General features: G+C 45.3%; 1 protein-coding gene across 3 annotated transcripts; it reads left to right on the forward strand.

Moving 5' to 3' along the window:
- The first annotated feature begins 1111 nt into the window (after positions 1–1111).
- COMMD9 (COMM domain containing 9) lies at positions 1112–17290 on the forward strand. 3 transcript variants are annotated; one of them, XM_060606371.2, is made up of 6 exons: positions 1112–1229; positions 11055–11180; positions 12903–13042; positions 14405–14439; positions 15320–15423; positions 16492–17290. In XM_060606371.2, the coding sequence occupies exons 1-6, from the start codon at positions 1179–1181 to the stop codon at positions 16630–16632; spliced, it is 597 nt and encodes a 198-aa protein (XP_060462354.1). In that variant the 5' UTR covers positions 1112–1178; the 3' UTR covers positions 16633–17290. The 3 variants fall into 3 exon arrangements, with proteins under 3 accessions (XP_060462354.1, XP_081646410.1, XP_060462355.1); XM_060606372.2 differs by lacking the exon at positions 1112–1229 and adding an exon at positions 1289–1514; XM_081790284.1 differs by lacking the exon at positions 11055–11180 and having other exon boundaries at positions 1175–1229.
- Positions 17291–18298: the final 1008 nt, after the last annotated feature.

Here is an 18298-nt window from a genome sequence, read left to right on the forward strand (position 1 = left end):
AGACCATAGACAAACCTTTAAATTTGTCATGGTAGTGGCTGTCTGCGCAGCTCTACCAAAACGGGATGACATGGTGCAGGGTTGTAAGCCCCGCCTTTTACTTACTGGAGCCCATGGGATCTCTTCATATCATACCTGCCCGCAAGGGAGCAAGGAGAGCGGGATGCCCTCCATGGGGCAACACCTATCAGTCAGCTCTGCTTTCTGAGGTAGGTGTGATCAACGTCATTTAAGAGATGTGGAAACCAAGGCTCACAGAATTTCCAGAATTTGCTCAAGGTACAGTTAATAACATGCAGAGTTGGGATTCAGACTTAGATGGAATTGTAAAGCCACTATGCTTCATTGCCTCCATGTGTTAGTTATTATTGCTATGTAACAGATTACCAAACTTAGTGGTTTAAAACAACAAACATTTATAATCATACAGTTCTTGAAGACCAGAAATCCAGGAGTGGCTTAGCTGGGTAGTTCTGGTTCTGAATGTCTCACGAGGTTGTAGTCAAAATGTTGGCCAAGACTGCTGTCGTCTCAGAGCTCCACCAAGGCTACTGAAGCTGCTTCTAAACTCAGTAATGAAGTTGTTGGCAGGCTGTAGTTTCTTGCTGGCTACCGGCCAAAGGCTTCAGTTCTTGGCCACATGGACCTCTCCAGAGGACTGCTCCCAGCATGACAGCTTACTTTCCCCAGAGCAAGAGAGTCAAGAAAAAGAAGACAGAAGAGTACCCAAAAGCTACAGTCTTCTATAAATAATCTTAGAAGTGACATCCCATCATTTCTGCCACCTGATATTGACCACACAGACCAATCCTGGTACAGTGTGGGAGGGGACTACACATGGGTGTGAATACCACCTGCAAGTGCATCCCCCAAAGCAGCCAGCCCACCCACAGGGGTCAGGGAAAATCAGTTTTCCCTGACCTGGTAAGTAGCCAAGCCAGGCAAAGGTCCACGAGGGAAAACCATCCCGCGCCTGCGCCCTCCAAACTCCACTGTCCTAGGGTCCCCAGGCGGAGCCATCCAGTGGTCGCATCCTATTGGCCCCTCCCCATCCCTCAGCGCCACCACCGCGGCAGCCGCCACCACCCGAAGGACTACAGCCCCCGGCATGCTCTGCGGCGGCCTCGGAGCCACGTGACGAGCTTCTCCGCGTGTCACCGTCAGGTGACTCGGGGAAGATGGCCGCGTTGACGGTGGAGAACTTCGCCGCGCTCCAGAGCCTGCTGAAGGTAAACTGGAGGGGTGGGGACAGCGCGAGGCGGGTCTTTGTCCCCGGGACTTGGGAAGGAGAGGGAAGACTAAAGGAACCCGGATTTGGAGCCGCGACCCTGCCACTACGTCTTTGGGTGACCCCGCAGTTGCGCCTTTCCGAGCTTTTTTTGGAAGTGAGCACGAAATTAATGCCGCCCCGACTGGATGGTGGGGAGACAAATCGGATAACGGACGTGCAGGCGCTCTACAAATGCCCCCTACTAAGAGTCTCTGGGGCTGGCTTTCGGGATTGGTGTATTGAGGTGCTAAGTGCTAGATCCTCACTACGAGTTCCCCATTTCAGCGCGCAGCCCTCCTTCGCTCTGTAGTTGGGAAATCTCTCTCCTCTGCGTCCGCACAGCCCCCTGAGCGAAGCGTGCGTCCTGTTTTCCTGAATCGCGGGTTTTCTGTAGTTCCTTTGACCGGCGTAAGGGCCAAAACACTCCCTGGAGGATTATTTGAAAGATTGTGAGGCTACTTAAAACCAAATGAAATGATGGATTGGAATTACTTGTTTAACTCTGACTTCGCCTGTGGAAGAAGGGGCGGTCTTATCTTCCCTTGTAGACACTTTTCTGCCTTTCTTACAGAATGTAAGATCCAATCGGGATTTTTTTCTTTTTTTTTTTTTAACTCCAGATGAAGAAGGCTGAGTTAATACTAAGAAGTTCATGGCACAGCATCGTCATTGATTGGTCCATGCAGTGGTCCCTCTTTTGTCTTAACAGTCTCTTCAGTGCTCATTTGTATTTTCCTTCCCTAAAAGCATCTGCTCTATGTTACTCACAAATGTATCCCCAACAAGTATCCTCAACTCCTGGCACACGGCATGTGTTCAATACATAACTGTTATATGAATTAACGAATGAAGTAACAAAGCTAGGATTGGAAACCTATGGCTCTCAGCTTCCACCTTGGGCCTTTCAACCCTCATTGTGGCTGTTCTGACCACCCCTTATGTATTCATCGGTGTGGACTTTTTTTTCTTTAATAAACTTTAAAAAATTATCATTAATGTGTAACACACAGAAAAGTGCACATCTCAGGGATTAATCACACCTATGTAACCATCACTTTGGTCAAAAACAAAACATTACCAGTACTGCACAAATCTCTCTGTTGTTCCATAATTGCTACCCTCACCCTCACCAACCCAGTGGTAGCCACTGTCCTTACTTTTAAAATCAATTTAATATTGCCCATGTTTGAGCTTCACATAAAAGGAATAATACAACATTTGGTTTTTCTGTTCCTGGCTGTTTTTTCTTGCCAATATGTAGCAATAGTTAATCCATTTTTATTCCTGTTATTCTATGTATTTTCTTTTTTAAAAAATCACTTTGAATTTTTATTTTGAGGTAATTATAGATTTACATGTAGTTGTAAAAGGCAGTACAGAAAGATCCCATTTACCCTTTACCCAGTTCCCCCTATCAGTAACATCTTGCAAAACTATAGTATGATATCACAACCAAGATATTGACTTTGATACAGGCAAGATACAGAACATTGCCATCATCACAGGATCCTTCATGTTGCCCTTTTTTTTTTTTTTTAAATTTTTTTTTTTAACGTTTTTATTTATTTTTGAGACAGAGAGAGACAGAGCATGAACAGGGGAGGGGCAGAGAGAGAGGGAGACACAGAATCGGAAGCAGGCTCCAGGCTCTGAGCTGTCAGCACAGAGCCCGACGCGGGGCTCGAACTCACGGACCGTGAGATCATGACCTGAGCCGAAGTCGGACGCTTAACCGACTGAGCCACCCAGGTGCCCCTCATGTTGCCCTTTTATAGCCATATCCACTTCCCCTCTGCCCTTGCCTTCTCCTTGCCCTCTGGCATTCTTCCTTTCTATAATTTTGTCATTTCACACGTTGTATAAATGGAATCATTTAATACATAACATTTTGCAATTGGCTTTTTCACTTAGCCCTTTTCTCTAGAGATTCATCCACGTTGTAGCAATAGTTATTTTCTTTTTATTGTTGAGCAGTATTCCATGATATGACGTTTAGATTGTTTTCGATTTTTTGGTACTACAAATAAAGCTGCTATAAACATTGGTGTACAGGTTTTTATATGAAAACAAGTCTTTATTTGTTTGAAATAGATGCCCAGGAATACAATTGCTGGGCCATTTGGTAGCTGCATGGTTCGTTGGGGTTTTTTGTTTTTTTTTATTCTTTAAGGAACTGCCAAACTGTTCTCCAGAGGGGCTGTACCACTTTGCATTCTCACCAGCAACAGATCAGGGATCCTGTTTCTCCCCATCCTGGCAGCATTCGTTGTCATCACTGCATGTCATTTGAGCCATTCTGATGGGTGTGTATTTGTATCTCATGGTGGGTTTTTTTTTATGTTTATTTATTTTGAGAGGGAGAGCACACGAGTGCGCGTACACAAGCGGGAGAGAGGGAGAGAGAGGATCCCAAGCAGGCTGTACACCTGCCGAGCCCATTGCGTGGCTCAATCTCATGGTCATAAGATCATGACGTGAGCCAAAATCGAGAGTCAGTCGCTTAACCAACTGGACCACCCAGGCGCCATCTCGTTGTGGTTTTAATTTGCTTATTTTTTATGATTAGTGATATTGGACATCTTTTCACATGCTTATTTACCATCTGTATATCTTCTTCAGTGACATATCTCTTTATGTCTTTTGCCCATATCCTAATTGCATTGTTTAGCTTTTTTACTTTTGAGTTTTGAGATTATGCATTTTAGATACTGGTTCTTTGTCAGATACGTGGTTTGCAAATATTTACTCCTAGTCTGTAGCTATCTTTTCATCCTCTTCATAGGGGTGTATTAACTTGCTAGGTTTGCCATAACAAAGTACCGCAGATTTCACGGTTAAACAACAGGAGTTTATTGTCTCACAGTTCTGGAGGCCAGGTGTTGGCCAGATGGGTTACTTCTGAGGGCTGTGGGGACCAATTTGTTTCATGCCTGGTTCCTAGTTTCTGGCAACATTCCATATACCTTAGCCTGTAAATCTCTGTGCTCATCTTCATAGAGTGGTCTCCCTTTTTGCATCCCTGTGTCTCCATTTCCCTTTTTAAAATAAGGACATGGGTCCTGTTGGATTAGGGTTTTCATCTTAACTAATGACTTCGTCTTAACTAATTACATCTACAACAATTCTGTTTCTAAATGAGATCACATTTTGAGGTACTGGGATTTGGGACTTCGACATACGAATTTTAGGGAGACACCATTCAGCCCATAACAGGAGCTTTCACAGAGCAAAAGTTTTAATTTTGGTGACGTACAATTTGTCAACAATTTTCCCTTTTACAAACTGTGCTTTTGGTGTCATGGCTAAGAACTCTTTGCCAAGCCATAGGTCTCCAAAGTTTCTCCTCTTTTTTCTAAAAGTTTTATAGTTTTGCGTTTTCCATTTAAGTACATAATCCACGTTGAGTTAATTTTGCATAACATGTGTAAGACAGTGTGAGATTGATTTATTTATTTATTGCCTGTGAATGGCCAGTTGTTCTGGTACCACTTGTTGAAAATGCTGCCCTTCCTATATTTACTTGCTTTTGCTACTTTGGCAACAATCAGTTGGGGGGCACCTGGTTGGTTCAGTCCGTTGAGCATCCAATTCTTGATTTCAGCTCAGGTCATGATCTCACTGTTCAGGGGTTCGAGCTCTACGTTGGGTTCTGCACTGACAGTGCAGAGCCTATTGGGATTCTGTCTCCCTTTCTCTGTGTCCCTCCCCTGCTTTCTCTCTATCACTCTCAAAATAAAAATAAACTAAAAAAAAAAAAAAAAAAAAAGAATCAGTTGGGTAAATTTGTGTAATTTATTTCAGAATTCTCTATTTTGTTTTATTTATCTATTTGTTTATTCCTCTGGTGATACCACATAGTCTTGATTACTGTGGCTATGTAATGAGTCTCAAAATCAGATTGGCTGATTTGTCCTACTTCATTCTTTATCAAAATCGTTTTAGCTATTGTAGTTTCTTTGCCTTCCTGTATAAATATTAGAATGATTTTGTCTATATTTTTAAAAACCTGCTGAGATTTTCATAAGAATTGTGTTAAACCTGTATATCAGTTAGGGGAGAATTGACCTCTTTAGTGTGTTGAATCTTCCAATCTATAGTATAGCTCCCCACTTATTTAGATCTTTGATTTTTTTAATCTGTGTTGGGTAATTTTTAGCATACAAGTCTTGTACATGTTTTGCTAGATTTACACCAAGTATTTTCCTTTTTTTGAGCAGTTGCAAATGATGTGTATTTTTATTTCTATTTATTTATTTTTTAAAGTTTATTTATTTTGTTTTTAGTAATCTCAGCACTCAGTGTGGGGCTCGAACTCACAATCCCCAAGATCAAGAGTTGCATGCTCTTCTGACTGAGCCAGCCAGGTGCTCCTGATATTGTAGTTTTTTGGGTTTTTTTTTTGTTTTTTTAATGTTTATTTATTTTTGACAGAGAGAGAGAGACAGAGCATGAGCAGGGGAGGGGCAGAGAGAGAGGGAGACACAGAATACGAAATGAAACAGGCCCCAGGCTCCAAGCTGTCAGCACAGAGCCCGACGCGGGGCTCTAACTCACAGACCGCGAGATCATGACCTGAGCTGAAGTCGGAACCGACCGAGCCACCCAGGCACCCCGCCGATATTGTAGTTTTAATTCCAGTGTTTACGTGTTCATTGCTAGCATGTAGAAATACAGCTGATTTTTTATGCATATCTCCTATTTGCAAACATGCTGAACTCACTGATTCTAGTAGGTTTTTTTGTACACTCCTTGGGACTTTCTGTGTAACAGTCATGTTATCTGCAAATAGGGACAACTTTGTTTCTACGTTTCTGATCTTTTATTTCTTTTTCTTAACTTATTTCAGTGGCTAGAATTTTCAGCACTGTGTTGAAAATGAGTGGTAACAGCAGACATCCTTGGCTTGTTCCTGACTTTAGATTTTCACCATTAAGTATAATGCTATCTCTCGGTTTTTTGTAGATGCTGTATATAAAGTTATGGAAAGTCCTCTCTATTTCTAATTTTATGAGAGTTTTCATCAGGAATGGATGTTGAGGAGCACCTGGGTGGCTCAGTCAGTTAAGTGACTGACTCTTGGTTCTGGCTCAGGTCATGATCTTGCAGTTTGTGGGTTTGAGCCCCACATCGGGCTCTGCACTGAGCATGGAGTCTGCTTGGGATTCTCTCTCTCCCTGCCCCTCCCCTGCTCGTGCTCGCTCTCTCTCTCTCTCTCTCTCTCTCTCAAAACAAAATAAAACTTAAAAAAAAAAAAGAAGAATGGGTGTTGAATTTTGTCAGCTGCCTTTTCTGCATTGATTGATATCATGTGATTTTCTTCTTGAGCTGGTTAATATGGTATCCTTTTTTGTTTCCTAGAAAAGATTGTGTAGAATTAGTTAATTCTTTTTAAACATTTGTTAGAGTTCTCCAGCAAGCGATGCCAGGGTGGCTCAGTCAGTTAAACGTCCGACTTCGGGTCAGGTTAAGATCTCAGGTTCATGGGTTCAGGCCCTGCATCGGGTTCTCTGCTGTCAGCACAGAGCCTGCTTGGGATTCTCGGTCTCCCTCTCTCTGCCCTGCCCCTGTGCTCTCGCTCTCTCTCTCTCTCTCAAAAATAAAATAAACATTAAAAAAATATGTAATAAAAAAAAAAAAAAAAGGAATTCTCCAGCAAAACCATCTGGGCCTGGAGATTTCTTCTTGGGGAGTTTTAAATTATGAATTCAGTTTCCTTAATCATTATAGGGCTATCCAAATTATCTGTTTCATATTGGGGGAATTGTGGTAGTTTGTGTTTTTTGAGGAATTTATCCACTTTATCTAAGCTGCCAAATTTATATGTATAGAGTTGTTTGCAGTTATTCTCTTATTTTCCTTTTGAAACCTTTAGAATCTGTAGTGCTATGTCCTGCTTCATTCCTGAATGTGGTAATTTAGGTCTCTTCTCTGTTTAACTTTGTCAGGCTTGCTAAAAGTTTGCCAACTTTATTGATATTTTCAAAGACCTAGTTCTTTGTTTCATTGATTTCTCTCTCTTTTTTTTTTTTTTTTTTTTTTCTGTTTTCAATTTCATTGGTTTCTGCTCTTTGTTGTTTCCTTCCTTCTTCCTTTGGGGTTATTGTGCTTTTCTTTTTCTTTGTTCTTGAGGTGGGAATTTAGATTATTGATTTGAGAACTTTCCTCTTTTCTAATATATGCATTTAATGCTGTAAATTTTGTTCTCAATGTTGTCGTGACTGTGTCCCCAAAATTTTGGTTTTGTTTCTCGTTTTTATGCATTTAGTATAATTTTTAAAATTTCCCTTATGGGGGCGCCTGGGTGGCTTGGTCGGTTAAGCGTCTGACTTCGGCTCGGGTCATGATCTCATGGTCCGTGAGTTCGAGCCCTGCGTCGGGCTCTGTGCTGACAGCTCAGAGCCTGGAGCCTGTTTCATATTCTGTGTCTCCCTCTCTCTCTGCTCCTCCCCATTCATGCTCTGTCTCTCTCTGTCTCAAAAATAAATAAACGTTAAAAACATTTTTAAAAAAATAAAATAAAATTTCCCTTATGCTCCTTTCTGATCTGTAGATTAAGTTTCCAACTGTTTGGATATTTTCTTGACATCTTTTTGTTAGTGATTTCTACTTTGATTCCATTGTGGTCACCAAGAACACACTCTATACGATTTGAGTTCTTTCACATTTGTCGAGGTCTGTTTTATGGCTCAGAATATGATGTATCTTGGTATGTGTTCAGTGGGCACTTGAAAAGAATGTATATTCTGTTGCTGGGTAGTGTTCCATACATGTTGATTAGATTTATTGATGGTGTTGCTGAAATGTTCTATGTCTTTGTTGAATATCTGTCTAGTTCTATCAGTTGTTGAAAGACAGTTGTTGAAGTCTCCAATTGCATTTGTGGATTTGTCTATCCCTCCTGTCCGTTCTATCTGTTGTTTCTTCTTGTGTTTTCTAGCTCTCTTCCTGGGTGCATACATATTTAGGATGTTTTCTTAGGAGATGGAAACCTTTTATCATTATATAATGTCCCTTTCTGTCTCTGGTAATTTTCTTTGCTGTGAAGTCTACTTTGTCTGATATTAATGTAGTCAGTCTTGATTTTATTTCATTAATATTTGCATGATATATCTTTTCCCATGCTTTTAATCTGTCTCTATCATATTTGAAGAGCATTTCTAATAGACAGCATTTAATTGAGTCATATTTGTAGCTCATATTTAATTTATCATTTACAGCTCATATAATTATCGAATGTTAGAATTTAAGTCTGCCATTTAATTTTTTGTGTTATCTGCTCTTTTATGTTCTTTGGTTTCTTTTTACTTTTTTCCTGCTTTCCTGTGGCTATTTGAACACATTTTTGGCATTCCCTCTTATCTATAACATTTTTAAATATATTTCTCTTTCTAATCTTTTTAGTGGTTCCTCTCGTTACATTTATATACATAAATCACAATCTATCAGTGTCCTCATGTTACCAGTTAGAGATGAAGTGTGGAGACCCTATCTTCCTTCAAGTCCCTTCCCTTGTTTATAATATGATTGTCTTTAAGTTATTTCCTCTGCATACATTTAGAGCCACATTGGACAGTGGTATAAGTTTTGCTTCATCCTTCAAACAGAATTTAGAAATTCAAGACAAGGAAAGTCTATTGTGTTTACCCTTATTTTTGTTTGTTGTGTTCTTTCTTCCTGATGTTCTCAGGTTCCTTTTATTGTTTCCTTTCTGTTAAGAGAACTTCTTTTGTCTTGTGACAGATTTTCTTAGTTTTCCTTTATCTGAGAATGTCTTGATTTCCTCTTCATTTTCTGAAGGATATTTTTTGCTGGTGTAGGATTCCAGGTTGATCGTTTTTCTTCCAATATCTGTAAATATTGTGAAAAATATTGTGCCACTGCCTTCCTGCTTCCGTGGTTTCTGATTTGAAATCTGCTATTATTCTCATTATCCCATATAGATAAGATATTGTTTCTCTCTCACTGGTTTCAAGATTTTTTTTCTTTGCCTTTAGTTTTGCTGGACATACGTCTTGGTATAGGTTTCTTTGGATTTATCCTCTTGAGAATTTGCTTCGGTTCTTGAACGTATACAGTTATGTCTGTAGCTAAACTTGGAAAGTTTTTTTTTTTTTTTAATTTTTTTTTTTTATGTTTGTTTATTTTTGAGACAGAAACAGAGCATGAGTTGGGGTAGGAGCAGAGCGAGAGGGAGACGCAGAATCCGAAGCAGGCTCCAGGCTCTGAGCTGTCAGCACAAAGCCTGACGCGGGGCTTGAACCCACCAGCGGTGAGATCATGACCTGAGCCAAAGTCGGACACTTAACCGACTGAGCCACCCAGGCACCCCTACTTGGAAAGTTTTAAGCCATTATTTCTTTAAGTACTTTTTCAGCCTTGCCCCCTTTTATCTTCCCCTTCTAAGACTCCAGTGACATAACGTTAGATTTTTTTGGTATAGTCCCATACATAGACCCCTGAGGCTCTGTTATTATTTTCAGTCTGTTTTCTGTGTGCAGATTGGGTAATGTCGAGTGTTCTGTCTTCCAGTTTACTGATTCTTTCCTCTGTCCCTTTCTGGTACTGAGCCCATCTACCAAACTTTTAATTTTGGTTATTGTATTTTTTCAGTTCTAAAATTTCCATTTTGTTCTTATTTGTATCTTCTCTCTTTGCTGGGACTTTCTGGCTTTTTAATTTGTTTCAAGTGTGTTTGTAAGTACTTGTTGAAGCATTTTTATCATGGCTGCTTTGAAATCTTTGTCAGATAATTTTAACATCTCTTATCTTGATGTGGACAATCTAATGATTATCTTTTTGCATTGATCTTTCTGGCTCTTGGCATGATGAATGGTTTTCAGTTGAAAGCTGGGCATTCTTGTATTATACTCTGAGATTCTGGATCTTATTTAAATCTTCTGTTTTAGCTGGCTTTCTCTGACACTGCTTGGGTAGGGGGAAAGGATTTCCGCCTCATTACTACCAGAAGGAGATAAAACTCCAGGTTCTGCACTTGGCTCCTACTGACACCCAAAAGTGGGGGTTCCTTGTGACCACGGGGCAGGGGTGGGAGTTCTGGCCCCATGTGGTGACTATTAATACCATGGGGTGGTGGGACTTGCTGTCATTCAGTGTGGATGAAGGTCCCAGCTCCGTACTTGGCCTTCTCTGACACCACCCTGGTGGGGGCGTTGGGACACCGCATTGCAGCAGCAGAGGGTGGAAGTCTGCATTCCCCACTCAGCCTTTGCTGACATAGGCGGGAGTGGGGCTATCGTTTTTTCTCTGGTGTTCAGCTGCAGTAGAGCTGTTATCACTTAAAAGTTTTCTATCTTGCTGAACTTTTTTGGCCAGAGAGAGCAAGTATTTGTTGGAGTTATTGGTTTTGTTTTTGTGTACCTGTTGGCATCGTGGGTTGCCCTGTTCTTCAGCTCAGAGTCTCCGATTTACAGACAAAAAGACAATCCAGTAAACTCACCACCATGTCATTTCTTGGTCATGAAGTCCACAGCAGGTCCCGATCCTCCCCTCTCCCCCTGTCCCCCCCACCCCCGCTGTCAGAGTTATTTTGCGTTTGTTTTCTGTATGTGGTTTTAATTGTGCCCAATGGGTTTCGTTATGCTTCTAAGGAAAAACTAAGGAAAAGTACATCTGTTTCATCTTTCCAGAAATGGAAGTGTCCTAAGGACCTTTAAATCTTGAATCTCAAAGGTATCACACCATGACTGGGACAGTATTATGCTCTAAAACATGTATTTTCAGAGTCTGAATTGGTTTCTTCCCCCACCTGTGATTTAATTCATAGGCCTCCTCAAAAGATGTTGTCAGACAGCTGTGCCAAGAGAGCTTTTCCAGTTCAGCCGTTGGCTCAAAAAAGCTCTTGGATATGACATGTTCCAGCTTGTCTGTGACCCAGGAGGAAGCAGAGCAGGTAAGTATGGTCAGAAATGACCTTTGGCCACTGGTTTCTCAGCCCATTAGGCTCTTTCTTAACGTCCCAGTCATTGCCACATCTAAGGAAATATTTCCCCTGAAATGTCTGTTGACATTATAACAAACTTAAAATAGATTTTTTTGTTTTTGTTTTTTTTAATGCTAGTGAACTTAGGAAGGTCTTTGAACCTTCACTTCCTTATGATAAATGAGGCCTGGATGGGAGAATTATACCTAGAATCAGAGGTCCGGCCATTTCCTTTTTAGACCTGTTCCCTAGACAGTGTGGACCAAAGCCAGCCTTTCTGTGATTTTCTTTCCCTGTAACCTGCCTCTGCTGTTAGATTGTCAGCCAGATGGCTTTGACAGACTTCTTCAGGATCACTGGGCAGAGGCTCCAAGGCCTGAGTATGAGTCAGGGGACATGCGTTTGGACCCCCACCTGACCTCAGCGGGTGGCCAAGAGGAAGAGTGAGTTTATGCAGTACTCACAGCCTTCTCTTTTTAGGGCAGATAGGTTTCTAAAACAGGAGTTCATCCAAACAGACCTACGTTGTTGCTGTTGTTGTTGTTGTTATTATTATTGTTGCTATTTTTAACACAGAGCTCTGTTCATTGAAGTCAGTGATAGAACAGTAAAAGGCAGAAGCCAGATTATAGAAGCGAGCTGGACTTAGTTTGGGTTCCCCAAAAGTAGACCCTGAGGCGAAGAGTTGGCTGCACGTAATTCCCTGGGGAAGTGAGTCTGGAAAGCACGAAGGAGGGAGGGAGTGGGGAAAACCCAGCAGGGAAGGAGAGCAAAGCCGTGAAGGGTTGCATTGATGTCTGGTTACTGCTGTGGGTGACAGCGCTCAATCAGGGGATCCTGTAAGAAACCCTGGGGAACACAGCCCTGAATTGCCACCCTGGAGGGCATCGATCCACTAACTTGCACCCTCATCAGTGGAGGGCTAATGCCCCCTCACCTCTCGGTTGTGCCTCTGCGGCTGCAGGTCCTCCCGCGGCATCCGAAAAAGCCCTAGTTCCCTCCGGATTCTTGCTTTCAGCTAAGCACTGTTAGGCTCCCAGACGACCGCAGGCCACACTGGGCTGCACAATTGGTGGAAGGACAGAGTGGAACACGGCAGCCTAGCGGGGCAGCGTCAGGAACCCCTGGGCAGTCAGCACAGCCACCTGATCCGTTTGTTCTCTTTGCCCTCCTCGGTGACAGCCTACGGACTAGGACACCCTGGATTGAAAGGCCAGCCCCCTCGGGAGCCAGTATCTCTGGTAACGATTCAGTACGCCCAGCTTCAGGTTGGGGCAGGCAGTGTGCAGCCGGAAGCCGAGCTCAGGGAGTTCATGCGGACCTCCTGGTCCCGAGGCAGTGACCCCAGGCAGTGACCTGAGGCAGTGTCGCCTAGTAACGCAGCTAACTTTTCACTTCTCTCGCGTTACCAGGGAACAGGCTGGAAAGTGAACTGAAGGTCAGATTCTGTGCACAAGGAAAGAGGGCTTATTAACCCTTTGTTCCCAAACAGAAGTTTCTGGCATGTTGACAGGTTCCTAGGTCAGGCAGCTACACCTGTCTTCTGGAACAGCAGGTGGACGTAGAGGTGGGCCAAGGCACATGGGCGTCAGGACCCATGGGACCGTTCAGGTGACTGTGGCAGCGAGTCGCAGGCCCTCGGGGAGCACAAGCCCGCCCCCACCCACCCCGTCACCACACACTGTCCCGCAGCTGCTCTGGGCTCTGCACCGCCTCACCAGGCTGGCCGTGTTCCGCGACCTGTCCTCTGCCGAGGCGATTCTGGCTCTCTTTCCTGAAAATTTCCACCAAAACCTCAAAAACCTGCTGACGAAAATCATCCTGGAACACATGTAAGTGCTCGTTTCTTGAGAATTCCTTGTAATGCTTTTATAATGATACTTCGGGTCAATATTTATCTTCAGTGTCATTTTTAATGGCTAAATGTATTCTTTATGTGGAGAAATTGTGTATAATTTAGTTAAGAAATTCCCTAGTGTTGGATGTTTAGGCTAATGGCAGCTTTCACTTCAGTGAAAATTTTACTGTGGAAGTTTTGCTCACATGCTTAATCATTTCCTTATTGGTTAAAGGCCAGAGTGAGGCTTTGCTTTATATTCTCAAGTTGGCCATTAGAAAGGTTGCACCAACTGTGTTCTACCAGCAGGACACAAGAGCCCCGTCCCCACGCCTTCATCAGCCCGGAGGGAATTTGTTTCACGTTTTCCCCCAGTTTACAGATGGCAAATGCACCTCATTTCAGTTTATGTATCTTTGATACTAGTGATGTCAAATGTCTTTTTCATGTGTTTTAAATTATTTTTTAACGTTTATTTATTTTTGAGAGACAGAGCAAGAGAGAGAGCGAGCAGGGGAGGGGCAGAGAGAGAGGGGGAGACACAGAATCCGAAGCAGGCTCCAGGCTCCGAGCTGTCAGCACAGAGCCCAACGTGGGGCTCAAACTCATGAACCGCGAGATCATGACCTGAGCCAAAGTCGGACGCTCAACCGACTGAGCCACCCAGGCGCCCCTCTTTTTCATATGTTTAATCAGTCATTTTTGTTTCTTTTGTGAATTATCTAAATATTTTCTGGGAAAATCCTTTGGATACATACAATTTAAGCAGAACCAATTAGCTGCTGGTTAGCAGTAGGCTTGAACGGAATTGTAATAACAGATAATGCCTATTGCCAAAGGTTTTATTTTTTCAGAAACTTCCTCACACGTGACCATGTTTTATTTTGCCTGTGCTTGGCACCTCACTGTGGCGCTCTTTGCCGTAGCACTAGACAGGTCTGCTCGGGTGTGTCTGCAGAAGATGCATTACTTTGTGGAGCGGGTGCTCAGTACAGGAGAACAGATTGACCCTTCCTGTTTTGTCTCGGAGAACGATAGTGCAGGGCGAATGCCGTGCATAAGCCTTTTCTTTTTTTTTTTTTTCCCTACCTGTGAAAACTTAACCAACTGAGCCACCCAGATGCCCTTCTAAGCTATGAAAACTAACAGCGCTTATGGCCTTCACATCACTGAGTTGTGTAAAACAGACAGAAAACTGCTTCTTGGCGGCAAACATTTCTGTGGTCCTTTCCCGTCAGGAAGTGATTACAGGCTTAAAGACCCCGGAAGGGGTAGAGGTCCAGGTCCACGGGCCTCTCTCGTGATCAGTTCTCATCCCTCTTCCATTATTTTTTCCTCATCTTTCCCTCTTAAACAGCTCCACTTGGCGAACTGAAGCCCAAGCAAATCAGAGTGAGTACCAAGAAACCCACCTTCCTCCCTACCCTTCCTTTCCGGCCCCGGCTCTTCATCTGCCAGGCGGCCGGAGTTGGTAACCAGAACTCAGTGTGCATTAACCTAATCCCGGTGAACTGTGTGTTGTGCTTTTCTTTTTCATCATCACTTTTTCGTTTTTTTTCTGATTGTGAACTTAATATAATAAGGGTTTGTTGTTTATATAAAAAAAGGAAATAGGCAAAGCAGAAAGTGAAGTACTTAAAACTATTATATTTCCATTAGGAAGAAAACAGTAATGGAAATTGAATTAGTTTGAAAGATTGAAATTAAAGAGGTATGTCATAAATGGTTACTATACTTACTAGCCAGTCACAGTGTTGACAAACTCTAGCATTAACTCATTTGGTCCTCCCCACCCCACCCCAACCCCCACCCCCACCCCCGGGAGCTAGGCTAAGGTTATCCCCACTTTACAGATGAGGAAACAGGCTCAGAGGTTAGAGAAGTGGTGGAACCCAGCTTCAAGCCGACTCTCCCTCTCAAACCAGAGCTCTCTCCACTGTTGTCGAAGCGACATTTCCTAAGGCTCAGGCCCAACCTCATCTTCCCTGCCTTGTGTTGTCTCTCGTTCTGTGCCGACATCCGGAGGGTCGTGTGTGCCGGCAGAAGCCTGGACGGGCGCCCACCGTGAATCGGTGCTAAGCACAGGCAGCACAGAGCGGTAGCGAAGAAGGCCTGTGACTTCCTGTGAGGTCTTGAACCCCGGCTTCTGCCTCCCTCAGAGACTTGCTCTGCGGCCTGGGAGCATGACACAGCCATCGGGGCTGTCTGTCACAGAGTAAGGGCTTGGGAAGGCGAGGGGCGTGAGCTCTGAGCCGGGCTGTCTCCTTCACAGTCTCTCTGCCACGCCTAGTCGACCTGGACTGGAGAGTGGACATCAAAACCTCCTCTGACAGCATCAGCCGCATGGCCGTCCCCACCTGCCTGCTCCAGATGAAGGTACGTCTGCCGCCGTGCTCGTGACAAGGAACGAAGGGGCCGTAGCGACTTGCCCCCCCGCATGCCATCAAAAATGCCAGTCCCCAAGCTCTGGGACCTGTAACCCCATAGGAAAAAATTTAGCACCCAGAGGGAGTCTTTATTTGTCAAGTATACATAATACTACTGTATTAACATATTACAGACATAATAAAACATAGACCAAAAGTAGACAGTTTAAAGTGGTAAGACAGACACAAAGCACAAGTTTTAAAAACCGTTTGCTGATCCCTGAAGTTTACCTAACACACTGATGGGAAAGTTTAGCTTCCACGGGGGCGCGCGCCATCAGACTTCAGACTGCCCTCTTGATAATTTTGGTGCCTCTCGGGCAACTGCCTGTCCGATGGATTTGGCCGCTGCTGTTTGTAACGTGGCTGAGCGGGAGCTCCTGTTAGCAGTTAGGCAGCTGTCAGCCCTTTGTTTTCTTGCTCGCACACTCTTGCCTCCTTGGTGTTACCTTCACTTTACAGTTCTTTCGGGAATCTTTTTAAACCGCATGTCCGTTTTAGGGTTTGTTTAGTGATGCTGTGTTCACTTAACCACACACCCAGAAAGTCACACCTGTAAGAAAATGAAAAAGTAGGGGTGCCTCTAACAACTAAGTCTTTAGATATTAGTAGACTTTTCTTTTGTTCTTAAAGAAACAGATAACCCTAACTAGAAGCTGTAATATTTATTCTGCACCCCGTGGAGTCCCATGTACCCTGGCTCCCTCTGCGTAGAGCAGCAGTGTGGGCCCCCCAGCGCCTTCTCACTCGACGGCCCAGAGTCGGGGGTCCGAGGGGTGAGTGAGCCTCGGCTTCTCCGATACTCTCCCTCAGCACCCCTTATGGACGGAAACTTTCCCGAGCCTCTGGGAATCCCATGTGCTAAACAACTCCAGGGCTAGGACGCTGTGTAGCTCTGAGCCAAGGGCCTGTCCTCAGAGGTTCAGGAAAGCCGGGTAGGGCTCCCAGGTCCAGGGCTCACCTGCAGGGCGATGGGAAGAAGGGCGGCTCTGACTTTTGGGCCACGTTCTCTTTGCAGATCCAGGAAGATCCTAGTCTGTGTGGAGACAAGCCTTCCGTCTCAGCTGTCACCGTGGAGCTGAGTAAGGAAACGCTGGACACTATGCTGGACGGGCTGGGCCGCATCCGAGACCAGCTTTCCGCCGTGGCCAACAAATGACCCCAGCCAGCCGTCGCCCCCACTGCCGGGTCCCAGCTGCCGGCCAGCGGCGGAGGGCCTCCCGGCCGTCCCTGTAGCGGCAGCTGCGGCCGACGGCAGGCTGGCCGGTTGGGTCGGGGAGGGGGCTGCCATCCAGAAGGCACCGCTGGATTGGGAGGAAGCGGCCGCGCCCCCACGCTGTTCTCCTCACTCACTATCTTCGCCTCTTTCCGAGGCAGAAGCCTCTGTCGCCGGAAGACTTAATCGCCGCCAGAGCCGTGTGAGGGGGCATCTGCCTCAGCAGCTGCGCGCGTGGCTGCTTGGAAAATCCGGGCCCCGTTGTGGAGCTCATCTAACGAGTTCCTTCCCAGCAGCAGGTGTGACTCACGCGTTGGCAGCCCTGGAACACAGGGCGGTGACCCGCGGTTCCGCCCCTCCGTCAGGGAAGCTGGCCGGGTCCCCAGAGCGGGGCCACCTCGGTATGCTCCGCCCCGGCCTGCGCTCAGAGCCCTCCTGAGCCCCCTCAACCCTGCCGGCCCTCCTTCCAGCGTAGGGAGTCTGAGATGGCTGCTCGTCTCCTCCCTCGCAAAGCCAGAGGGCCCTTCCTTGGTATCGTGCTGCCGTTCCAGGCTACAGACGTGGGAATGACTGGAAATAAATAACAGTTCTGAAAACTTCATGACTCTAGTCATGCTCCTCGAAGCTTCTGTCCTCAGCCCGAGTTGTTGCCTCAGGCCAGTGCTGCCTCATGTTCGTAAAGATGATCCCAACTTTGCAATTCCCAGCTAAGCCCGTGGGCATGGCGTGACCTGAAACCAGGCTTGGGACCCTCCTACGTTCCCGGTTTGTCTGTCATGCAGAGCAAAGGAAAGCGAGGTTGACAGTATCTGCCCGTTAAGAGCTAGCGTGGATGTGCCCCTTAGAGCTGAGCCATCCCTGGCACGTGCCTGTCACATCCCAGGGACCCCTGTGTGAGGCTGCCGCCTCGCCATCCACATCACCCCACAGCAGCAGCGTCCAGCCTGCCGAGTGCCCGTTTTGACGGCTTCTGGGCAGTGTGCGTGAACGCGGGGTGGGGGCAGGTGGAACCCGGGGGAGAGACGATGGGCCCCGTCAGGCTGCCAGGGTCGGAAGCCAGCTCTGCCTCAGTGACGAGGTGTTTGACCTCCGAGTCTCAGACCACCTAAACGGGGATACTAAAGTACCCACTCTGCAGGGCTTTCGTGAAGAAAGGCTCGGTCATGTTAGTGCTGATTATTAAAGGAAAGGGAGGTGGACGGCTGTCTGCTGCCATCACTTCATCTGCTGTGGCAGGGCTGATGGATGGCACATGTCACCAGTGGGGAAATCCGCTCCGTGAAGTCCAGTCGCCTGCCGGGAAGCGGCCTCATTGGGACCTGGGCCCAGATCTGTCTCGCTTTCTGTCTACCACACGGGACTCTGCAAGGGAGGTGGAGGTCTGTGACTTTGGCTCCATTCGGAAAGTGCTGGAACCGAAGGAGAGATGAGAAAACTCACTGCTGAGACACTAGGAATGTCAAGAAAAAAAATCCCCAGGTCCTCTTTGCTGTTTCCTGGAAGCTGAGCAAAGTTCTCTTAAAATGGCAGTTCTTGACTTCATGGCCGCTGTATCCATTGATAATCTGTGAAAGCTGCGGATCCTTTCTGTAGGAAATGAACATTCCAT

This window comes from Panthera onca, chromosome D1, assembly GCF_046562875.1.
Source record: "Panthera onca isolate mPanOnc1 chromosome D1, mPanOnc1 haplotype 2, whole genome shotgun sequence".
In the NCBI taxonomy this organism is placed as follows: Eukaryota; Metazoa; Chordata; class Mammalia; order Carnivora; family Felidae; genus Panthera; species Panthera onca.